At 36.1% G+C, this 25,650-nt stretch overlaps 4 protein-coding genes across 6 annotated transcripts; 1 reads left to right on the top strand and 3 right to left on the bottom strand.

Moving 5' to 3' along the window:
• Window positions 1–259: 259 nt before the first annotated feature.
• LOC140813621 (alpha-1,2-mannosyltransferase ALG9) lies at window positions 260–4,985 on the bottom strand. The gene is made up of 10 exons (XM_073172212.1): window positions 4,630–4,985; window positions 3,824–3,911; window positions 3,562–3,721; window positions 3,134–3,351; window positions 2,669–2,964; window positions 1,999–2,113; window positions 1,776–1,914; window positions 998–1,194; window positions 792–881; window positions 260–717 (listed from the first exon to the last, which is right to left on the bottom strand). The coding sequence occupies exons 1-10, from the start codon at window positions 4,893–4,895 to the stop codon at window positions 583–585; spliced, it is 1,704 nt and encodes a 567-aa protein (XP_073028313.1). The 5' UTR covers window positions 4,896–4,985; the 3' UTR covers window positions 260–582.
• A 535-nt stretch (window positions 4,986–5,520) lies between these two features.
• Window positions 5,521–11,089, bottom strand: LOC140813620 (phosphoenolpyruvate carboxylase-like). The gene is made up of 11 exons (XM_073172211.1): window positions 10,906–11,089; window positions 10,441–10,648; window positions 9,410–9,801; window positions 9,208–9,292; window positions 8,536–8,758; window positions 8,264–8,367; window positions 8,069–8,156; window positions 7,722–7,876; window positions 6,620–7,618; window positions 6,142–6,528; window positions 5,521–6,062 (listed from the first exon to the last, which is right to left on the bottom strand). Exons 2-11 carry the CDS (start codon window positions 10,603–10,605, stop codon window positions 5,769–5,771), a joined length of 2,892 nt encoding a protein of 963 aa, XP_073028312.1. The 5' UTR covers window positions 10,606–10,648; window positions 10,906–11,089; the 3' UTR covers window positions 5,521–5,768.
• Window positions 11,090–17,984: 6,895 nt separating this feature from the next.
• LOC140814489 (multiprotein-bridging factor 1b-like) lies at window positions 17,985–20,899 on the top strand. The gene is made up of 4 exons (XM_073173499.1): window positions 17,985–18,219; window positions 19,109–19,192; window positions 20,390–20,472; window positions 20,576–20,899. The coding sequence occupies exons 1-4, from the start codon at window positions 18,087–18,089 to the stop codon at window positions 20,693–20,695; spliced, it is 420 nt and encodes a 139-aa protein (XP_073029600.1). The 5' UTR covers window positions 17,985–18,086; the 3' UTR covers window positions 20,696–20,899.
• A 449-nt stretch (window positions 20,900–21,348) lies between these two features.
• Window positions 21,349–25,650, bottom strand: LOC140814488 (tubby-like F-box protein 7). Of its 3 annotated transcripts, none has more exons than XM_073173496.1 (5): window positions 25,099–25,650; window positions 24,684–24,771; window positions 24,044–24,135; window positions 23,660–23,805; window positions 21,349–22,243 (listed from the first exon to the last, which is right to left on the bottom strand). In XM_073173496.1, exons 1-5 carry the CDS (start codon window positions 25,621–25,623, stop codon window positions 21,673–21,675), a joined length of 1,422 nt encoding a protein of 473 aa, XP_073029597.1. In that variant the 5' UTR covers window positions 25,624–25,650; the 3' UTR covers window positions 21,349–21,672. The 3 variants fall into 3 exon arrangements, with proteins under 3 accessions (XP_073029597.1, XP_073029598.1, XP_073029599.1); XM_073173497.1 differs by having other exon boundaries at window positions 24,044–24,120; XM_073173498.1 differs by lacking the exon at window positions 24,044–24,135 and having other exon boundaries at window positions 23,660–23,789; window positions 25,099–25,647.

Below are 25,650 nucleotides of genomic sequence, written 5' to 3'. Positions count from 1 at the left end.
AGATTTTAATATGCGTAAACATAGCAGTTCAATTACCTATTCTTTGCTCCTTTAGAATGGCGTGGATCAATTTTAAAAGATATAAATTGTCTAAATATGTAAAACAACAAAAGCAAACAGGAGGATCAAACAATTGATTCAGCCATAGGAGATGCAGTATGTCATATTTGGATTACGAGGAATGTGAAATACCCAGTGTATTTGTATCATCATTTTTGAGTAATATGCCTTTTGATTTACTGATTAATAATAATAATGATAATAATAATAGTAATAATAATAATAATTGATAGACGGGTAACAGTAAGCCTGCTTGCTTTTTCAGTTTCATAGGACGAGGATGAGGATTCTTTCAAATTTAGTTTCATACTAGGAGTGTCGCCAAATCTAATCCTGTAACTCTGACAACGTCGTACATTAAATCCCGTAATTCTAAATCGGACACAAATATGCTCATCTGTTAAAGTTTTGACCAAGCACATCTCTTGACTCGCAAAGTGCCCAATGACTCTCAACTGCTTCAATGGCATTGTGGCAACATCGACACAAAATCACATATACCTGCAAAGAGGCTGGACCACGCTATGATTTTGGTATTCTCTTGAGGAGTTTGTACAGACCAAAAACATTTTTCTGCTGCCAAAGGTAGGGAACAAAGAATGACCGGTACTTGGCAGGTGACAATTCCCGATCTAGATAAGGTAATGCTGCCACCACCTGCAGATGAAGTTCAAGAAGATTGGCAAGTGTTTTGAGAGAGAGACAGAGAGAGACAGGAGACAGACTTTTACCTCCCATGTATTCAAGTCACTCCCTCGATAAACATGAGGTCTTTGGAGCTGTAGTTCCACGAGGAAGGTGCATTTATCTAAATCTTGGAGCTGCAAGAATATCGGTAGAACGAGCGAGGAAAGAAAATCATCACGAGTCAAATGAATATGAAGCAAAATGAACAATGAAAAAACAGTTAAAAATCAATTAGGTAGAACTGAATTACATATTGTTGATGCGATGCCTGGTTCTTGTTGTTGAAATATGGTGGAGCTGCAGATGTTCCACCCAATGTGGAGTTGAATGGAAAGGGGAGAAGACCTCTGAACCCATCATCAATCCATCGAACCTCTCCCACGTAATCAGGAACAAGAAAAGAAGATGGGAATCGATGCCACTCGCTTCCAACACAGAGGACAGAACCTTAAAAGCACATATAAGCAAGAAATGGGTGTGGATCATAAAATTCATCATTTTAGGATCAGCCAATCCCAGTACAATATATACACACACCGGATCTGGAACTGTATGGCACATTCTAGAACTTTTAACTCTCTAAACACAAGGTTGAGAAGTCGCCTTTTTCTTATTCATGATCCGATACTCACGTTCAACTCAATGGACACACATCATGTCAGAAGACTCAAGAGCTCAAAAAAATTTGGTACCTTGAACACACAAATCAAATTTATTTCGATGATCCTTGAAAGTAGGTGACAGGACATCATCACATGGATGAATTACCAACGCATACATTGGGAAAAAATATGAACCCAAACCTTGACAATAAAATAAATATAAAGTTGACAAAAGAAAATGAAACTGCAGGAGAGTTGACCCATAAAAGTTCATTTCATCTCTCTTAGCACACATAATTAATGAACTACATTATCACTTTCAAAATCTGTTCAAACTGATCCTAGTAGACAGAATAATATGATATTAGATAATAAATCACCATTTATGATCAGCATTAAAGAATTATGCACATAACTGCTTCTTACCTTCCCCTGCATTATCATGGTGTTCCAAATGCTTATAGATCTCCAAGGGAGCTGAATAACCATTAATAATGGAAAATGTCCTAGAATGGGAGAAACATAAAATGAGTCCAAGAACCAGAGGGCGAAGGGTCTTTGCAATCTGCAGAGACAAAGACAAAGTAAGTTCTAAGCAGCATCTATCTATTGAATCTACCAGAGATTTGTGTACGAGTATGTAAGTTACCATAACAAGTAGAGAATTATCATCGGGATTGTACTTATCATGGAAAAAATCGGGGAAACTCTCAATGACAGCTGAAGCAGCAACACAAATAAGCGGGTATATAGGATAAAGGAATCTGTAACATCAGAAGATAATAACCGAATTAGCAGCCATTTTCATCTACATGTTAATTTCGACTTAGTAATATATCTCTCTTTTTTACGAGTACAGAGTAAATCAGAAGATTTCCAAGAGCTTATCACTGGCATTTGAGATTTAAGACTTTTTTTCAAGTTTGATTACACTGAGAAACCAGATGCACGATTCTCATATCTGGGTTGGTCCAGAAACTTTTCAAAAAATTATATGCCTACCAAATTGAATCAAATAAAAACTTCAAAAAGACCGTTTGTCATGACAAAAACTTCAGAAAAGATATATTGGCAACAGAAAAATTTATCTAACATTTTCTAAATACCTAAAAAATATAAATGATGATGTTTGCATCTACAATTGAAGACATGTGGAGTCCAACACTGCATTTATTTAATCACCGTTTATGAATTTTAAAAAGTGATCAATAGGTGTTAGCATTGGCATGTGAACCTTATAAAAGGCTATATGTTGATAAAAAGTTTGAAACTCGATCGTCAGGACTCTGGGAGGGAGGGAGGAGGAGAATAAATCTTACCTTTCCTCCTTGTGTGGCTGTAAAGACATGAAAGCTAGCCAAATATAGATAGGTGAGATGATCACCAGCAACTCTGGAGCATACTTCTTCTTTGCAATGGGAAGAATTGCAATGAAAAGCAAAGCAAGAATGAAACATAAGTTAAAGTTGTTAAAACCATTCCTCAGGTAAAATGTTGACCCCTCAGTACCATACAAATGACTCTCCCCACCACCTATGACGTTATATATTAACAGATTGAGAACGGAAGAGGTCCACTTTTTGTAGTAGAAGTGGTCGGCCAACAGAGATAATGCCTGTGACATTGTTGAAATATGTGTTACACAATATGCGATCATACAAAATTTGAAAAATAAATAAATAAATAAATAAAACCATAAGTATTGGATAAGTGCCACATTTGATGCAGGTAGACAGCAAAAAATCCCAAAATTCAGATGCTCCAGTGGTTGATAATTAACTCACCAAAAGAGTAACTGAAGTCACTAAACCGGATGCAAATGCATAATTAAGCCTTCTATAGAGAGAATAAATTGTAACTGGAAGAAAGGCCAAGATAGAGAATGGCCAGCCAAGAATAACTCCACCCGCAGCAATAGCAACAGCAGCTGTTGGCTTCTCAAAAAGAAAAAGTGCTGATGATAGAGACATGGCATACATAGAGAACGAACTTGGCAGGAAACCTGCATATGAAGTCCAAGCAACAAATTTCAAAGATTAAAAGGGAATACTATGAGACCCCCCATAATTGCATGCATATCTAAACTCTAAGTAAGAGTGACTCCTAATCCAAACCACACGGACCCACAACTCCTATTTATAAAGGGGCATGAACAATTGTCAACAGCAGTCTCTAGTGTATTAAAAGCACAAATTACAAAAGATCTACTTACTAGTGCTTGCGAAGAAACAGCCACTGGCTAAGCATAGCATTGCAAGTGTGTATGAAGCCAGACGTTTCCCATACTTCCGGGAAAGGGCTACAACGAGGGCAGCATCTGCAATAACAGAGAGCAGACCGAGAAAAATCCTAATAGCATAGAAGACTCTAACCTGAAATTTTAATTACTTATTTAGCACAATGAATTTTGTAGTTGAGAAAATTGAATTTTTTTCAGCTGAAGAATGAACTGTCAAAGACAAACATGCTCTTACTTTTTCTTCACCAAACCACAGCGAAGCAGGCCAACCAATTAAGTTGTGGAAAACTATATACAAATAGGACCGTAGTGCAAACTGGGAGCTGCAGTAGACAGACATCCGATATTAATATTTGACAACAGTATTTTAAGAATCAGCAACAATTATATCAGAAAGATCCCTCACGAGTACTATATAGCTCCCGAAGAATCTGGAGCTAATACTTCAACCCAAGTCCAGTTTAGCAAATATTACTACATAAGCAAGCACTATATAGCACCCCAAGAATCTGGAGCTAAACTTTTAACTCGAGGCCAGTATAGCAAATATTACTGAATACCAACTGTTAGGGTACATAGAACGTGCAAACAATGTTAGCTCAAAAAAAGAACATGCAAACAATGTTAACTCTTTGCATGCATGTTCCACTCGCATATAAATGACACGGCTGGTCAAGTGAGGCTGATGTATTATTCAAGTTTAACGCCATGATGGCCATATAATAACAAGAAATAACAAACTCAAGAGGAAATACTAACTAATTGCACCAATTGGGGGCATAAATAGTGAGGCATCGATCCAAAAGCAATGCGGTATCCATTTATAAACTCTCTACCACATTTTCTTCTGGATTTTCAAGATTCTTAGACATTTCAGAAGGCACCTACAACTAGCCGACATCAGACACTAAAACTTTCCAGCTGGAATTGATCAATATATCTTGCACTCGTTCCATAACTAAACCATCAACGTGGAATTTTACATCATATTACCACACATCAAAATCAGAGCTTTAATAGACAAAAAAAAAACTACAGAACCTGTATTCCCATGTTTGAAAGCCAGACTTGTAGAGGAGGAAATGAAGTGGCTCCCAGTAATTAAAGACCTCGTCGCAATCGTGCAGGATGTTTGATGTGGCGCTCATATACCGCAGCATCCCAAGCGACACTAAAGGCAAAAACCACCTGAATCCCTTTTCGCCGCCCGATTTTTCCGGCTTGTCGAGCTTCGAGTACGGACGAGAAGAGGACGTCGTATGCAGATCCATCGGCGATGGGCGCCGCTGCCTTGTTGTCTGTGCCATATCCTTTCGCCGTTTCTCAGTGAGCAAATTTCTTCTTCAGATTTTTCAATTTTGATTCCTTCTCTTTTGCTTTTCTCTCACTGTCCTTTGTTGCCTCGTTTTATGGGAACCTTGAAATCAGTCGGGTCATTTGATTTCCATAACCCGCTTGATTTTGGATCCGACTATATTTTTATGTATAATTTTTAATAATTAACCCGCTAGTAAGTGTTTTGAGTGTGATCCAATATCATTGGATTCGGGTTCAAAAACGTTTGAATTTTTTTTCTAAGAATTACAAATATTTTGTTCTATAACTGGTCAGTTTTTTTTAATGTATTTATTATTAAATTTTAATAAATATATTCAAGAAGTAGACAAGTTAATGAACTTGAATCAAAGTTTGAGCATTTCTTTAGATCATACTTTTATAGTTAAGTTAAACGGAAGGAAATTGAATATTTTTTTCTTCATATAGGATTATCGAGTTTGAGATATCGTTCTAAATTGGTCAGATGAGTTATAACTCATAAGTCATCGCACTCGAGTTTGAGTTTTTTTTAAGTAAATCCAAACTTGAAAAGCTAAAAAAGTCTTTGAAAATATAGAATGAAAAATTAGATAAAGCGTAAAAGAAAACTGGAACTAAATAAAATGGATACCAATCCACCATTATAAACCATAGCGAGTGTCGAAATTACACACAGTAAATTATTAAAATCTGATCAAAGGGCTTGCATTTAGCATAGGCAACGAGACCAAGATTTATATTATAGTATGATCATAGAGCATAGGTGTGTACAAATTTTCCAAGACTCAAAGATCACAGCCACTGTGGTGAAACGGTTGGAGAGAAGTGTGGGGCTCAAACGAAAAAATGCGAGTTCGGACAAGTTAACCAGTGTTCTGCAGTCCTGCAGCGATACCCTTCATGGTCAAAATGAGAGTGTCTTCCAGTCCGGGGCCATATTCGCTCGTTGGATTCAACTTCAAGAGGTCATTAGCCGATTTGGATTCCATATACTCTCTCGAGATATGGGGCCTCAGCTCCACATGGTAGTTTGGGTCCCGAATTCTTCTCAGAGTGTAAGCTTGGCACACGTTTAATGTGGTAATGTACGAGTCACGTAATCGGAGTCGTTGCTTCAAGTATGGGTCACCTTCTAAGAGATCCTTGTGTCCAGCAATCTGTGAAAAGAAGATGGTTTGTTTCACCGTATATAAGTTCCATTTTTGACGAAACCTTAGATAGAAAAGAAGCAATTACCTGGAGAAGAAGAGTCTTCGTCTCCTCGTAGTTGGCCCTCAAACTCTCACCGAATGACCACAAATCTTCTGAAACGAGGAGTTTGTCAAACAATGCAGCAATACCCGGGTCGCCCTTGGCGAAAACCATTTCCATGAGATCGATTGTGACTCTAAAGAAAGGCCACTTGTTATACATTTCCCGCAGCATTTTCAGGTTTTCAACATCCTTCTGCAAGGCATACTTGAATGCTGCTCCAACACCTAGCCAAACAGGGAGATGAAATCTGGTCTGTGTCCACGCGAAGATCCATGGGATGGCTCTTAGAGATTCAATGCCTCCACTGGGTTTACGCTTGGATGGACGACTCCCAATGTTCATTCGACCATACTCCAATTCCGGTGTGGCCTGAAACGTTTTTTGCATGAATACTTTCAGTCAAATTAATACTAGACCAGGAATAAATATTATTCAATAATCAATATATGGTAGTTATTACAAGGCGGAAATATTCAACAAATCGTGGTTCTTTGAAGACGATTGACCGATACTCCTCGGTGGCAACAACAGTGATTTCGTCCAAAAGCGCACGCCATTCGGGTTTGGGGGCAACCGGGGGACGCATTCCATGTTCTAGTGTAGCAGCAGTAAAACGTTGAAGTGTTCTGAAGCACAAGTGCTCCTCCCCAAACGACTGCTCAATAACTTCTCCTTGAACTGTAACACGGAGAGATCCATGTATGGTGTCTGGCGGCTGAGACAATATAGCAAGATGAGTCGGGCCACCTCCTCGTCCAACGGTACCTCCTCGACCATGGAACATCGTCAGTTTCACCCCGAATTCTTTCGCAACTTCTATAAGTTCCTCCTGAGCCTTGTACAATTGCCAAGCTGCGGATAGCCTACCAGCATCTTTTCCAGAGTCTGAATACCCAATCATGACTTCTTGCTTACCATTGATCCGGTTTTTGTACCAATCAATCGAGAAAAGGCGTGAAACAGCAGCAGGAGCCGCCTCTAGATCAGCTAATCTCTCAAAAAGTGGAACGACTCTCAACGGCTGCTTCACATGGCACTCACGCTGTAAAAGCTCGACAGCCAACACATCAGACGGGGCAGTAGCCATCGAAATGATGTATGCACCAAAGCAGTCAGATGGGAGTTCAGCCAAAACATGGAGCGTGTTCAAAACATCAGAAATCTCTTCAGTTTTTGGAAGATCGTGTCCAAAGAGGGGCCGCTTGCCCCTGAGTTCAGACAGGAGCCATTCTTGTTTACGTTCTTCAGTCCACTCTTTATAAGACCCAATATCCAAGTGCTTGGTAATGGCGTCTAAAACGTCTGTATGTCTGTCTGACTCTTGCCTTATGTCAAGTCTCACAAGAGACAGCCCAAAGGTGGAAACTTGCCTCAGAAAATCTAAAAGGGACCCATCGGCTATTGGTCGGTCCCCACAAGCACAAAGAGATCTATAGCACACCTCAAGGGGCTCCAAAAACTATGTAAAAACAAACAATTCAACATAAGTAGATAAATAACGTCAAGAGTGCTGGTTTGTGGGAGTCTTGCTATGATATGATCATTGAAATTACAAAAAATACCTGCTCTACATTGGTGTAGGTTGCCTCCTCTGGGATATCAGATATTCCCTGAGATAATAAATGGCGAGAACGCTCGCGTGTCTGATAGAGCCTATCCCTCACATCCCCAAGAATGACCCGATAAGGCTCGTTTGGTGGAATTGTTTTCCAAAACTCTGAGAATGATACATTTGAACACATCAAAGAGTGCTTACAAATACATTAATTCTGCAGATTGCATAACAAAGATCTCACGTTCATTTGCAGTTGTAGAAATTTAGCAGAAGCCACTTTATCTATCTCTGGTGCAATTCTAATTAATAAGAAGAATATTGAATAAACTATACAGAAAAGGCATTTTTCGTTACCTATGAAATGTTTTGCATCTCTCCTTGAAGATCTGTGGAGTTCATCTGCTCGAACGCGAAGTTCATCATTGCATCGCCACATTGACAACTATAAGAGCCAAAGAAAGTTTGAGTATGAGCCACATATGCATCGTACGGATTGATTGTCAACTTAAAAAAGACCAAAAGTTTTAAACATATTTGCAGCGTACGGACCTCAAACATTAAATCCTCTATCTGGGAATAGTACAAGTTAGCAGCCATCATCCTGGCCAATAAGCAAACATCCCTTGTTACCTCAGGCGTTACCCTTGGATTGCCTGCAATAAATTATCAAACAATCACTGTAATCCTTGAAAATAAAGAATATAAAAAATGTACTCTGAAAAATGATACCATTAGTGTATGTATTCTAGTTCCTAATACATAAACTTTTAGTCATTGAGTATATAAATGGATCTAAATAATTTGGAAATTCAAAACTATACCATCACGGTCTCCACCCATCCAAGAAGAAAATTGGATTAGAGGGGCGTTGTATGGAACACGCTCATTAATTCCTATATTCTTCAGTGCTGTATCAACACGGCGCAGAAACTTGGGGACCCCTTTCCAGATTGTTTCATGGAAGTAACTCATCCCTGCCCTCATTTCATCTTGGGGAGTAGGGGGAATCCTTCGGATTTCATCAGTTCGGAAAGCTGCTTGGATCTGTGGACAGACATGAGACAAACAAAGGCAACAAAATAAGTAAGGCATGTCCCAGGATAATTCAACAGAAATTACATCTTTGAAATCTACAAACACAATGACAATGGTTGATCAGTTCAGAGAGGATCATACGGGAATTCAGTTATTTATACCAAATACTCAAAGCACCGCATATCGTTATTATACATAATAAATTTTGCGAAATGATTATCATTTCCTCAAGATTCATCAATATCAATCACCCCAGAATCTAAGATGGAAATGCAGTAAATCAATCGTACTAACTTGAGTGGAATTTGGTTAACCATAACAAGATTAAGTCCATCAAGGAAAAATGTACGAATTCAAATGAAAGGGCTTTATCAGTTCTTGCAAGTTAAGAATCCAAGGAAAATATACTCAGCACATATTAATGTATAGATATGGATTCAAAAAGAAACGTAAAATACCTCCCTCTGTAAAGCCTCGTCGAGCTCCTGTTTATCATCAGGCGTAATATCTTTGGCATACAACTGAGCTAAGCAATTCCGAATCCTGACCAAGTGAAAGTCAACACAAGCAGGGAAGAGTCGAACAATTTGGCAAAAAGTAAGACCAAACTTAGCTATTTATTCGACTAAAAAACACATAACAAGTAATTAGAGAACTGACCTTCCATGTTTCTGAAGCAACGATCTTCGAACAGATTGTGTGGGGTGAGCAGTGAAGACCAGATCCACAGTTTGATTCTTCAATTCATCAAAAACTTCTTGAGGAGACTTCTTCAAATCAACGACGAGTCTTTTGAGAGTCTCTTCAATGTCCGATTCAGTAGTCGCCGAGCTCTCATCTGTATAGTCTCCTTTTTTCAGCTTGTTCCTTCGACGATAAGCAATTTGAACCGCCTCAGCCAAGTTGGCCAGGCTAAGCATATGAGAAAAAGCCTTTGCAACGACAATTGAATCTCTGGGATCCAAACTCGTCAATACATTCCCAAGTTCTTCCAACTTTTTAGGATCGTGCTTGCCTTCATACTCGGCGGAAAGTTCATAACATTCTTGCACCTAAAGTAATTATGGAAATTAAAGATACAATTTCCTCTATCTATCAAAAAACACCAACAAATAAATCGTACATCTGATAAAATTCAAATAATGATGTAAAAGATTTATGTTTCTACTCAGTTCAAACTTCAAGCACTATATCGGTCACTTTTACTCGGTGAGTGTGGAGTTGAAGAAAGGAAGCATCCTGTGATCAACCCGCATGGGCATCTTTGAATACAAGTGAAACTCAATTCTACAAGACACGTTTCAAATTACAATTACATTGACGTAAGTACTAAAGCAAAAATCCAGTTTTTACCAACAAGTTCTTCCAGGAGAGTTCAATACAGTGGTAGTGCCAGGAATGAGGATTTGGTTACGCTGCAACTTAGTATATTAAAGGATATCAAGACTTGTGCTTTTAGAAAAGCTTGGAACTCAATTTTTTACCCCTGCTTTAACATTATAATATTTGTAGAACATGAATCTCAAGTTGGGTATGTTGTATGTACCAAAATTCAAACTAAACAACGACATTAGTTTTTAATCCTCACGTCAAGATTGAATTTTTCACAATAAAATCTTAGCATATACACATTGCACTCCAGAAATAGGATATCTCTAATCCCACAAGACAATAACTACAGTAATTCATACCGTTTCTCTCAGATCCTCTCCATGCAAATCCTGAAGAATATCAAGAAACCGATCCAAAAGCAAGGCGTCATACTCAACAAGTTTATCATCCTCTGACACTTTTCCAGGAACCAAAAGCCTCAACTGGGCATCAATTGTAGCCAGCTTCTCCAAATTCCTTGCCATTAATCCTTAAACTCCCTATCTGAAATCTTGATTCTCAATAACCCTGCAAAAAGAAATTCAGTCCAAAATCACAACCTTGAATCAATGAAACAAGCCCATAAAATTCTGATCAGGACCCAGAAAATAGGAACCATATAAGGATTAGAAAGTGAGAGAAAACAGAAGCTTCATGAAAAGTCCCGAAATCATTTCACATGCAAAAGATTGCGTTTTAAAAACGATGGCCCTTGGATTCATTGTCGTAAAACAGCCATAAATTGAAAGTTAACAGTGAGCGGTTCGCGAGTTATGACAGTGTACCTGAAATCTGAATATGGTGTCGTTGAGATTTTTGGAGAACGGAGGGGAAGAAAGATGGGGAGTGGGGACTAGCAAAGAGTGAGTATTGTGATCTAAACAAATGGCAATAGCCGATCTATATATAGACAAAGCAAGAAAAATGAAAATTGCCTCGATATCTTTTCATCGAGAGAGCGATTTTAGCATGATACGCTGGACGACGGATGTACCAAAACCACACACTTGACTTCTAAACATTCGTTGGAAAACAATAATTAAATTATCATTAATACACGACAAACTAGATATTATATTTCTTTGTACAAATTTTATTTCGGCCACTAGTTTCACTTTACAATGTCTTAAAATAATGGATCTTTTATAACATGAAATTATATCAGTTTTTTTTATAAACATATAATTATAAACATAGCATGATAAATAACTGGATCTCTTGTTTATGTCATCCAAGAATAAGTATTATTTTTTATACTAAAAGTATTATTTTTATTGAGAATATCGGTAGGGTTGACCCGTCTCACAGATAAAGATTTGTGATACCGTCTCACAAGAGACATACTCTTAAAAAAACACTAAAACTTCTATGATACCATCTAACATATCAATTTTAGGAAATATATCTTTTACTTGATCTAATCCATAAAAATACTATTTTTATGTTAAAAATATTAATATTCAAACTAAATATAGATCAGATCGACTCGTTTTTAAACTATTTCATAAAAAAACATACTCTTAAAAAAGACAGAAACAAATAACTAATATGATATGCTTTATTACAAATACTCCGTCGCCAAAGAAATATATGTATGATTTAAACTAGCGAGTCGTGACACACGCGATGCATGTAAATTCTAAATAATAAAATAAAATTTATCGATTAAACGATAGAATCGATTTTTGAAATTCAATTAAAACATTATTTAATTTTTGAACTAATATGAAATGGATCACTTTAAATCCATTATCTTTTATACACGAAGAAAGTAATACTTTCTTCGTTATCCACCATAAGTGAATTATTTAATTTCATTATTGTTGTGTTATTTATCATGCTATATTTATAATTATGACATATTACGAAAACGTATTTAATCGATCGAAGAGGGCGTGAGCTATGGTGCTGTTCGCAAAGGGCTTGTATTAGTTATGTCCCACATGGTAGATATTACTTTGAGTGGCAATTTGCTTGACAATCTCCCCCTGAGCTAGCTTTTGTGAGTTATCCAATTCATCGTTTACTGTATCAATTCCCGATTTCCCGATTGTTGGACTGCCTATATTAGGCCACCCGTTCTCCCACAATGGTCATTTGTAACCCACCTCCAGATGTTCATTCCTGGTGAGGGGTGAAGTCCCACATCGGTTAATATTAACTTTGAGTTGCATATATCTGGACTCCTCCCCCCTTGATCTGCTTTGGGTTGTAGGCCAGTTGAACCTTCATATGGAATAAGGGCACACTCGTGCTTGAAAGATTTGGAATTATGGCTGAGAAGGTGCTGAGAGATACTTGTTTGTCTTACTTCATTTGATTTTTTCTGCATGCACTTCTACTAAAACTGGAAGTAATTTGGAAAGTACGAATATGATCGAGAAACATTCATCTCGACCCCTTCATCAGATTGACAAAATATAATTGATGAAAACAAAGTAAAGATAAGAGTTTGAGTTTGTAGAAGAATAGTTGTTGTTGTCAGTTGTTTATTATTGGATTGTATGTAATATTTTTAAGATGGAGACTTAGACTTAACTCCTCAAAACGTTAGCTCAAATGAAAGGATTGTCTAAGTTGATATATACAGCTCTCAATGATTTAATCCAGTTGACGTGAGAAATAAAAAACAACAACAAACACGATTTAAATTCAAAAGTAAATGAATAACACATTTGATTCCGAGATGCTGCCACTTACAAGTAAAGCACGCCAAATACTTGACAAAATGCTCCCAGCACCACAAGGCTTCGATTAAAGAATAATGATTGTAGGTATAAAACAAGCCATTTCCACCGCATGCATCCCTTTGTTTAATTCTTTCACGGCAAAAAGAAGCGTGATTCAGGGACCTCCACCACGAGCTTTGAACGAATTCCTCCAAATTAATTCATTTAATAAATTGTAGCAAAGGAGAAAAAAGCAGATATAAACGTCATTTAGATGTATATTAACAATAAACTCTTTGATGTGAAGAGTTGGTTTATCCACCATCGAAAGTCATTTCTCTCAAATTTTCGATATCAACCACATCGTCTGTTAATGATCCAAGAACTGAAACTTCATAAGAAAACACTCAGAATTATCTTAAACAAAAGTTCGTTGATTGAGATCTTCTCCTAAAAGTTACTTATTCTTTATTTATATATGAAAAAATATTTTATATTATCCATTGCAGCTTGGTGCAATCCAGCAGTTCGGGCGCTGACAGTGGCATGTATTCGATTGTGCGCGACACTTGCCATGAGTGGAGCTTTTTTAAAGACAGGTGATGGGGTATGTGATTAAAACTTTATAATATCTACTATTACTATTAATATTATACGAGTATTTTGTAAAATACCTTTTATTTTCTAAACTAAACGTGGATTTACTTAAAAAAACATTTCTCTCTATTTTTTCATAAATTTCATGTATCGCGTGTGTCACGACTCGCTAGTTTAAATCATACATATACTTCTTTAGCTGACGGAGTATTTGTAATAAAGCATATCAAATTATTTATTTGTTCATGTCTTTTTTAAGAGTACGTTTTTCGTGAAATAGTTTTAAGAACGAGTCGATCTGATCTATATTTAGTTTGAATATTAATACTTTTAATATAAAAAATAATATTTTTATGGATTGGATCAAGTAAAAGATATGTTCCATAAAATTGATATGTTAGATGATATCATAGAAGTTTTTGTGTTTTTTTAAGAGTAGGTCTCTTTTGAGACGTTCTCACGAATCTTTATCTGTGAGACAGGTCGACCCTACCAATATTCACAATAAAAAGTAATACTTTTAGGATAAAAAGTAATACTTTTTCACCCAAATAAGACATATGTCTCCTAAAATACAACCAGTGAAATCATTTCACACAAATTTTTGTCTTTTTTAAAAAACAACTGTTTGTGGTAACTTTTCTATTTATTAAACCATATAGTGAAATATAATATTCACATTATATATCCAACGATTTAAAAAATCATTTACGGTTCATACATTTTTTTCATGTGATAAACGCGTCGAACAATTTCTATGAACCATTTGATCAGTTGGTAGTAAACAATATTCCATTCGTTGGTGGTAGACAATATTCCATTGTAACATCGAATGAACAGACATTTTTGCCAGAGATGTATAATATTTAGTTGATCTTTATATTAAATATTTAATGAAAAGTTTTTTTTGTCTTTTGGAAATATTCTTAAACCATTTCAACGGAATATTTTATTTCATATAGTACTTAATCAAAAGCAGTCAAGATTCTTAATTCGTAAATCGTATTATTCAAATGTAATTTGGGAAAAAAACAAGTTTCATAAAATCCATGTTAATTATATTATAAATTCACTCTAGAAGCATTTTCAATAGTAATTTTGAACTATTTCAAATAGAGTTGTTAATAATAATAATAATAATAATAATAATAATAATAATAATAATAATAATAATAATAATAATAAGTAAAACACCTTTTTTCCCTTGGAAACTTATTATCGTAGCAACTCTAATAATTTATTTCCAAATCAAATTATTCCATTCAAATGAAACCTAAGCCGATGAGTTCTTTGGCATCAACATTATTTTTTAGTCGTCGGTATTTAAGAAAAGGTGGATTTATACTTTTCTCTAGAAATATTAACAAAATATGGGACGACTGCTCGACAGAAATCCCTTTTAACAACGAGCTATGTATTATGCATAATCTTTTAATAATTAAATTGATAAAATTAATTTATAAGAAGTCAAACAAAAAAAGCCAATAATTTCCAGTGTTCATATCGTTTTTTTCAAAGAAGAATATTCAATCAGCCAATATATATTCCACAACAAGATGCTTCTCATGTTGTTGTGAAGTAGAATCACGTAGTTATATCCGTTTGACGAATAATTTCGTCTATATCTTTGATGAAAAATAAAAAAAAAAGGTATAATAGTATGTCTCTTATAAGAGGTTCTCACGGGTGTACATCGGTCCATATTTTATACGAAAAGAAATATATCTGACATAAAAGTAATATTCTTTTGATTTTAGTGAAGATATGGACACCGCCAAGGTATTGCTCATTCGAGCTTAATGTGGATGCGGCTGTGAACGTGGAGAGTCACAAATTTGGTATTGATGGGATATTTCGAGACAATCAAGGACGTTTGCTGTTGGTTTTTGGTAAACAGATAAACCAACCCTTATCAATAGTACATGGTGAATTGCTGGTGATCCAAGAAGGAATTCTTCTTCTCTACGGACTACGATAAAGGTTTTACTGATATACATGTAGCATCTGATTCTCTATTGGCAGTGTAAGCAGTCACTACCGAACAAGATGATCTTGGCTGTATTGGACTTTGTGCAATGGATATCAGGAAGTGCTTGAAGAGACCTGCGATCTCTGAATGCATTCATGTCTGTTGATCATCAAATAATGTTGCTCATAATATTGCTCGTTTTGCCTGTTCTTCGCCTTCACCTTTTGTTTGGATGAATGGTGAATTTCTTTTTTTTTGTTGGTTAATCTTATAATAGATGATTTTAATCAATAAAATTACGAGTTTACAAAATACTCTTTTGATTTTGGTCGTATCAGAAATCCGTCTCACAAAATTGACATGTTAGACGATCTCAAAATAGTTTTTAAATTGGTATATAACATAATACATTTTTATGTGTCGATTGAATAGAAGATCGGTCTCACAAATTAACATGTGAGACGGTCCCACAAAATTAACAAATGAGATTTTCTTAACAGAATAAAATCAAATTTCCGATCTTTGAAAAAACCATAAAAAATTATAAAAATTTTCTTCCCATGAAAATTCAAAATTATCATATAGTCAAACATTAGACGTAATGCTTATTATAAAAAAAAAAAAAAAAAACATAGAGAAATATTATTATCCTTGTTGAATGTGAAAATGACCAAATACAATTGATATTGCATTCGAATTTGACTTTCAAGTAAAAATAAAAGCTTAAAACGAGACTGAACCGTGGACTTGTGTATTATCGTGGACTTTAAATACAAAGCGTGGCAAGACTTCGACTTTGAAATATTGATAAGTTAGTGCAATTATTACAGGCGTGGCTTATTAAATCACCTTTACTTGTTCATTTAACTATTGGAAGAGACACACGTGATTGAGTTCATCACGTGTAATTTTCGAAATAATTTTTCAGTAGTTTTACACTTGTTTAATAAATGTTTTTATATATTTAAAAAATTGTTGAAAGTAGTTAATATATTTAACGATGGAAATGGATTGGTAAAAGAATAAATAAAAAATAAAACTTTTAAAATTAAAATTAATACTTTTAACATAAAAGTATAAATTTTCATAAATCGATCGGATAGGCCACATCAATCTTCGTGAACATACAAATTTATCTGCGCAGGGAAGGAGTAAGAATTCATAAGTACTTAGGGATGGTTCCATCATGTGTTAGACAGTAATAAGTTCAGTTAAAATCGAACCGAATTTTCTAAAATCGAATTAATCGAACTTTTTTTCGACAATTCGAACCGACCGAACTTTTCTACGAAAACCTAACAAACCAAATCAAAAAAATCGATTAATTCGGTCAGTAACACAATTAACCGAAATTTTAGACTTTTTTTAAAAAAATAATCATGTTTTAAATAAATTAGATCGACTGATATTTTATTCACTCATATACTGTAATTACTTTTTACTCGTTATTTGTTGATATATGATCTTTTAATTTAATAATAACTTGACAACTTTTATTTTCTTCCTTCTTTGATTTTTATAAAAGCCTACATGTGGCGCGTTGTCCACCTTGGTGAGGGTCTTTGAATAGTACACAACCCAGCACCTAGGCTCCGCCTGTTTAAAGAAAAAGCCCGAACACTGGCAATCCGTTGTACATTTTTCCGCCAATCCGCCTGTTTCGTGATGGGCCCAGTTCCTCTAGCGTACTTGCCCAAGGAATGGTCAACCCCTTCAATTTTGTAGTACTTCACATCTTTACAAGATGTTATCTTTTGAGGTGCACAAGTCTTTCTCCCACACAATAGCCCATTGGGGGCTGACCAGGCCACACATTGGCTATCCTCACAAGTCACAAAGCCCAAATTGCCCATATCTATCAGGTATAAGGTATTTGGCATTCTTCACCGGAATCTCTCTATAAAAGAGTGAAAGTTGTCGATCCCCAGTCGGAGAAAAGTTAACGTAGCATTGTCATTAGCTCGAGATAAATACAATCACTTGGCATCTGGGTTTTCAAGTCTAAGTTCATATGGATAGCCATTGTACGTGTCGGGATAACTCATGAACATCAAATGATAGATATTTATATCGATTATTTTTCTAAAATACTAACTGACAGCATATAGCAATTCAGTTTGGATTTTTTTTAAAAAAATCACAAAACCACACCGTATTCAACCCCTAGTAAAATATAGACAAATAATATTAATAATGCAACTATAAATAAATAATGAAACAGATCAAAAGCGATGTGAACAAAATTAAAAATAATAATTACTTCAAAAAATAATATAGAAAACCCAATTTTACTTTGATTGATTTTTCTTTACAATAACTTATTGTAACACATTCTATGTAATTTTAAATTTATTTCTTTATTTAATTTTTTTAGTCATTTGTATGATTTTATTTTCTTAAAAACCAAAAATAAAAGTTTTATTGCCAAGAGAAAGTCAAATACAGAGATGATAAAGTCAATATACATTTACATGATTTTACGGATTTATCTATTTAATCATATGAATTAATTTGATTTATATTTAAGTTAAAAATTATAATATATATTTTTATAAATTAAATTAGTTGATTTATATTTAAGTTAAAAATTATAATATATATTTTTTATAAATTAAATTAGAATATTCACCTGTCATCAAGACGTGTTGGACTTATCCAGGCTCATTCCTTCTACTGAGTTAGCAGCTCACAAACGCAGAAGATATTTTCCACAAGAAGAAATCACTGTACAATGGCAGGAATCTCTCAAGACTGGGAACCGGTTGTTATCCGCAAGAAGGCACCCACCGCCGCCGCGCGTAAGGATGAGAAAGCTGTGAACGCCGCCCGACGTGCCGGCGCTGATATCGAAACCATAAGAAAAGGTTTGGATGAAAGGAACTGATTAAATCATTTATACGTGCGTGAGCTAGGTTTTTATTGTTATTATTATCATCTTTCTTTAATCTTGTGTAGTTTCTCTAATCTTTTGGGTGAATTATTTTGTATGTGTTTTCTTCGTTGGCGATACGCCTCAATCCTTGTTTTGGGAGAATCACTCTTTGACAACCGAGTTTGTGGAAACTCCTTTCTCTTTATGCGGTTATGACTATGATCTTCAATTTACATCTGCTCAGTATTTTTTATGTTTCCTTTTCTTTCTTGGGGAGGTTTTGTTAGTTTTCCGATCATTTTGACGAGTAACGATTGGTCATTTTGTAAGTTGGTTATGTAGTTCTTGCATCCTTTCTATTTCTTAGTAGTAGTGGCTTCAGAAATATTTGAACTGGTTACTGGAAGAGACAAAATTAGGCCCATGAGATGCGATTCGGTAGGAGGTTAAGACTAAACTGAGTTCCTGGGAGATAGTGATTTCTCTCGAATTAGATGCTGGTAGCAAAAGCTTTGTAATTTCTCAGGTGGTTTTTATGTTGTACCTTGTGTTTAAAATTTAATTAGTGTAACCTTCGCTGCAGTACACAACCATATATAATGTTTACTCTTAAGATTTAGCTGAATAAAAATGTTTATCTTTTGGGCAGTTTTTATAGCATGCCATTATCCTTACAGTTTTTGAAGTTTTCGTGGGATGCAGTTTTGTTCCAGCAGCATAAAGTGAAATGTTTGAATCCTCATTTATTTTGATTGGGTCTAAAATCATGTTCTTTTGTTTCTCTGTCACTGGTGCGCATAGTTATTTGTAAACTATCATCACAAATTGGATTCAACAGATGAAGCTACTTTTAATGCTAACAATTATATGCTTGTCTGCAGCAAATGCAGGGACAAACAAGGCTGCATCGAGCAGCACATCTTTGAACACCAGGAAGCTTGATGACGACACAGAAAATCTGGCTCGTGAGTTGGATATTTCCTCTTTTATTACATTCTGTTGACTAGTTTTATTAGAATACATGAGATATCTACATCGGAAGTTTCATTCTCCCTCAGATATTCATTGAAGTATCATGTTGTTTACTTTTCTTGATTGTTCCTCCAGAAATGCCATTTGTGTGTTTATCCCTCTCTTGTCAAAATTAAGAGAAAGGACCGAGACGGTCTAACTTATTGGGCCTTTTTTAGTCTAGGAATAGGAATTCAAGAGAAAAGGAAACGTTAACCTTGAATTGATTTTATGAACATATGTGCCCTCACATTTCTACCCATGTTTTACACAATCGGGATCGCAATTATATGTTTTCTTATCCTGTCTCTAGTGCTATTCTCATTTGTGTTCAGTGATTTATCATCTACCACATTTGGACTCTATAAAAGGATAAATTGTTGATCCCCGCTTAGACGTGTTTAGATTACACAATACTTTTTGGCAGAAAGTTGACTGTTTGTGAAGATATTTTTACACTCTTGACAGTTGACACATGTTTCTTATCAAAAGATTTGTATACAATATGGGTTGGCCTGTGGAGGTGTTTGTCACTCAACCCAAGTGGGTGAAACATTTTATTTCTGTGTAGAAATTGGCAGATATGAGATCATCTAAGTCTGACCTCACTTCTCCGTAGAACTTTTCCAGTGAATCACGGCTATCCATGTTACAGAAAGCACAGAACACTGTTGAAATATGTGTTAATGTCTCTTTTGTTTGATACAACCTCCAATGAGGTTGTGGATAGAATGGCCCTATTGTGTGAAGGATTTTGCCGTAACAGTACCTGGATTTGCTGTCCCAAATATGTGTTTGGGCACATGAGAGCATTATGGGATGGGATTTTGATCACTCAGTGTGCATTGAATTCCCGAAAATGATTTGCTCTTTCATCTCTTGGATAGGTCTTTCCATGTTGTTTATTTAGCAATTTTTGGATACTTGAGTTTTGTTTCATAATTGGAAATTCGCTTCTCTGAGTCAAGTGTGTGAATTTTAGGCTTTTAGCATGTGCAAGAGCCCTAAGTTTGTTTGTTTCTCCTTAGCATTTCAGTACGCTTAAATATGATTATTCATCCCTTCCTAACTGCAAATTGTTCCACTTTATATTGCCACACGTCTGCGATATAGCTTGAGTTTGTTGTTAGCATACTTTCATTTTATAACAGATGACAAGGTTCCCTCCGAGTTGAAAAAGGCCATCATGCAAGCTCGAATGGATAAGAAACTGACACAGTCACAACTTGCTCAGGTTTGTTATTTCAACCCTTATTTCCAGTTTCTGCAATTTGTGTTCACAGAGATTCACTTTCGTACCTAGATGGTCCTGATACAAAATGACATTCGAATTGCAGCTTATTAATGAGAAGCCCCAAATCATCCAGGAATATGAATCTGGAAAAGCAATTCCTAACCAGCAGATCATTTCTAAACTGGAGAAATCTCTTGGTGTGAAATTGCGTGGAAAAAAATAGAATAAGCAACGAGGAAAGTCGATCTTTTGAATTCATAGCGTTTGAGTTCTGAAAGTGGTTGTGTAAATGAACTTGTTTTTTCTCTTGTTTTCACCTTTGGCCACTGGTTTTGCTCATATGTCAGAATTCTGGAGAATGGACTTGGCTTTCCTTTTGATACGTGAGAGTATTTTGTTGCTTAAAATACACGAACCCTCCAATTCTTATGCTTTCCTCTCATTTGAAGATCCATTTAATGCTCGCTACTCCTCGTCAATTCCACTTATCCTAACCTTGGAATCATCGGAGATGTTCTGGTTCCAGTTTAATTGAGCTTATTGAAAATTACTTTTTAAAAATATAATGGTACCACGTTCAAGGGTTCATCCGATCCTTGCGTTCATCAACTTTGATTTTTTGTAGGAAATAAAATTGTGCAAGTTGCTTTGTCCCGTGACATATGAACCGTATTGTTCGCTTTCATATGTTAAATGGAAAAATTGGCTGACCTGTCGTGGTGTTTCTCACGTTTGATTTAATCATCGTGAGACCTTGTAGATCTTAGTTTCTATCGGGTCAGGATACCCAGTTATTCATTTCACTCTATTTTGAACCAAACAATTCAAGGATCTCCAAATCTTGAAGTCGTGAATAACTTGTATCAACATTGAACCTGTACGTCAAGAGCATATCATATATCAAGTTTTGCTGCCCTTCTAAAATCTACAACTTACTCATATATGATTCATAGAACTTACACTTTATGAAACTTACAATATAATTGCATCAGCAAAATTTACATCACAGGCTTTTTTGAAGCCCCGAGAGTAAATTCTACTATTGTCAACTCAAAGCGATCCACTGATTCAAAATCAAATATTGTAACAGTCAATCCACATAACAAGATTAATGTACACGGCATACTTTCACCAATCAAACAAGGGCACGAGAGGAACAATCTTCAACTCATTGGCGGGTTAAGCCTCAAAAGTCTTATATTACTCGCACGCCAGTTTTGTTCCAAAACTGGTCAAACAAATAGCAAAGGCCTGGAAAGCTGATAGGGGCTGCCTATAATCCATTGAGAAGGTGTCATCACCAACTTTCCCAAACTGAAGCAGCACGGTCTCCTCATCACCCTTTCCTCCAGGCTGACTTTGATCCATAGTAGCAACGAGTTGAAAATTCTTGACCGATGCGACAGTTACTCTGCCATGGAAATTCAAGCACCAGCATTCCAAATGTTCATGCCACCGCGGGGATTTGTTTTTCAAAACCGTGAGCTCTGGGGTATAGGGCTCTGGCTTCTTTGCTGTAACGTCTTGATTATTATCAGTTGATTTCTCCAAAAACAAGCATTTAAGGGAGCACGTCATCCTCCTAGGACCTCTTGATTTCAAGAGATTGAACTTGTATGACACATGCCCCACTTCAAAGTTACCAGCTGGGACTTGGGGACTTATCTGCTTGCTTGCAAAACGGCGGCCAGCTCTGCTACTTGATGGCTTTGCTCCGCTATGCGGTGGTTGGCTGTCATAGATGGTTAAATTTGTACCAAGGAAATCTGACCTGTGACAAATATTTTGGTTCTTCAAATATATGAGATGTCACGGATAAGTTGAAAAATATTGGAAAAAAGGGAATAGTTCAAAAGTACTTTAAGAGTGAGACTTGAGACGGATAGAAATCGTTAAGTGATATTAGGTACAACCACTGTCCTTGGCCACAAAATGCCTCCTATTTCTGAGCATTCTTTCACAATAGATGCAATTACAAAGTCGACCTTATCCAGCTTCTTTATAAAGCCACACCATTCATTTTTTGGAAAATTTCAAATATAATTCAACTAACTAAGTTGTCTGTCTCAATAATACTCAGTCCAAAACCCGCATCATCCCTGGTTTTATCAACTAACTCCCCTTAAGCCTCAAAGTTATTGTCATGGTTAAGACGGATTGATATAATGTCAAGGAATGTCCTATTGAATTAGGGAGAGCCAGTTTGGGTGAAAACAAAGTTGTTGTTGTTTGCTGCAACTGTGCCAGGGGAAGGAGGAACAGTGGCTTTTTTGTACATATGGACAAGATAACAAAGGAAAAGCAGAGGTGCCATCTTCACAATAACAAGTGATCCATGTATTTTCATTTTATGACGCATTCTGACACAGGGACCACAAAGATTACGTTCTCAAAACTAGTTTAATAGAAAATGAAAACTACTTCAGGTCCACAAAGATTTCGTTCTCAAAACCAGTTTCATTGAAAATTACTCCCCGAAAGGTATCAAACGGATCCATGCCTCCCCTTTGTTAATTTCTCTTAAATTTACATTATAACCACCACAAAATATTTACGCAAATATGAAGCTACCAAGAATTAATCAGCAATGGCATCGGTATGGGTGCCATTTTTGTTGATTATATATATGTCATTGCCAGTTTTTAACATAGTTTTTCAGAAATTTTCAAGCTATATGAAATTAAATATTCGCCAGCCTGATGCTAACCCCCTTCAATCTCCAAGAATGGCCCAATAAGACTCGTTCTTAAGTATAAAATGTCATCGCACAGATTAAAGCTCCCATTCCCTAGAAAGATGCGGCTTGCAGTACAAAGAGCCATAACATAAAGCCTCTTCTTCATCCTATTCCATTGTCCTCACTTCTCTTTTAATCATATAAATTTATGTATCTAAGCCTACCACGTATTAATTTAAAGCTATGTGCAGTGTGCACCACAGCTAAGATAAGCAACTAATGAATGAGTTCATGTCAGTTGGATCACCCAATAATAATATTGATGCATCTGTTTAAATGTAACTTCATAAACATGTGGTTGAAATCATGTCAATGAAAGCAAGCTAGCTTTTTTATGAAAAAGAAGTTGTGGATTTTGTTCCTTTAATTGCAGAAACATTCAACATACACCCTAGTTACATCATAGAAAAAGTGAAACGCTTCAGAACTGTCAGGTTAGGGATTTCTAACCTTAATTTTCCAACATAAGCTTTACTACCTTGAGACAGATCATCAGCATCCAGAGATATAATGTACTCACTGTGGGCACCATTTCTCTGTCGTTGTGCTGCTAAGAGAAACTTGCCTTTGTCCGTAAATGCTGCAACAATACAATCCTGAAAACATCAGCTTTTAAAAAATTGCAAAGCAGCAAAAAATCAACAACAATAAATAGATTAAAAAAAGAGGCATGAATCTCTAGTCTATAGACCTTTGACTTGAACAGTCAATTTACTGCTATCAAGAGTTTTATTAATTTAGTGCAATAAGCATTGAAACAACCTTCTATATAGATATCTAAAAGCTAGTGATATTCAGAATTCGATTCTATTCACTTAGGGCATGTTTCTGCACCTTGATAAAGGTTGGATTGCGCCTTACGCAATCCAATTGTCGTTCTCCTTTAATGTGATACCAGCATTGGAAACTTGCTAAGCCAGGGCCAACCATCAAGAATCAGTGATACCGATAAGAATGATTGATAAATAAATTCCAAAGAACCCACCAAAGAAATGGACATAGTGAGTATTTAGATATTCTTAAATTCCAAAGAACCCACCAAAGAAATGGACATAGTGAGTATTTAGATATTCTGCAATCTGTATGTCATGACAAAATTTTGAAAAATCACAAACATAGTAATCTTATCTTACAAATTTACTTCAACATTTATTGACTATGGGAACTTGAATGGTGATCGATTTCGTTGTACTACGTCAAAGAACTTGAATGGTTGACCAATAAATCAGAGATAGGTACAGAGGATAGGTATATCTATCAATCTAAGCGGAGTTGACTTCACAATTTTTAAAAATGATGGCCCTATTTGATTAATCAAGAATAATTCGAAAAAATCACGAAGATTCCCTTATCTTGAAAGTCAGTCGAAAGCTATGTTCACTCAGAATTCATAGTTAAACTGCTGGTTAATAAACAATTTATCAACAACTCAAATCACTATGCAGGTTATCTTCAAAAAAGCAATCCTACTTACATGGTGAGAGGGCCAGATAAAGGTAAAATGTTGCATTCTTCTTGTCCCGTTTTATAATACACTGAAGCGGAGAATCTCGCGGCCCTGGCTGCAGTAATGCAAAAATTTTACTAAGAACACCCAAAACAAAATTCGAGAAATTTTCAGCACAAAAAAGCAATGGAAATTTTGTCCATCGGATTTGAATGACGCAACGAAACCACTAACGACGTGATCAACATATGTAATCCGATTTTAAATTATAACACAACTCTTTTAAGAGAAATCAGCCAATCCTGATGATAGATGTCGATTTCCCACTAATTTACCATGTCGAATGTTCGTAAATCCATGACTACTCGGGTCACAGATACAAACTATAACAGTATAAGCAAAAACCAAATCAATGTCGCAGAAAAAGAATGGAAAAAACGACCCTTTTTAGGGAGGAAGGGAAGGTAATTTTCCCGGGGTGATGTACAGAGGTCTTTTCCACCACTTCTTTCGTTGCTTCTCTCCACCGCTTGCAAACGCATCCGAATGCGACGACGCTTTGGCGCTGCGGCCATTTGTCTTCACTCGCTTCCACCCTCTGTATTATTTCCCCCAGAAGCTCCGGAAACATACTCGCCCATGTACCCGAGTCCGGACAACCCAATTCACGACAAGCCCCACCATCCCGCTGATGCTGGTCGTTTCCATCATCACCACCGATCCCTTCCTCTTTTCTGCCCTCTTCCCGTCGGATACCGTTATCCAAATCGCAGATAGATTCGATTTCCGATGACTTTGATGCTTTGCAAGATTTGGATAGGGTGAAGGACCGATGGATGATTCTTCGTGGGAGGAAAGATCGTCTCAATGACATCTCGGTCAGAGATGAGTGAAGAGAGAGAATCGAGGGATCTTTAGAGAGAGAAAATAGCTGGAGTCCATTTATATGCTTTGCAGAGAATTTCATGGACGATTTTGGTTATACGGACGTATG

This window comes from Primulina eburnea, chromosome 15 (genome assembly GCF_022965805.1).
Source record: "Primulina eburnea isolate SZY01 chromosome 15, ASM2296580v1, whole genome shotgun sequence".
Taxonomy (NCBI): Eukaryota; Viridiplantae; Streptophyta; class Magnoliopsida; order Lamiales; family Gesneriaceae; genus Primulina; species Primulina eburnea.
This window is presented reverse-complemented; position numbering and strand designations above follow the sequence as displayed.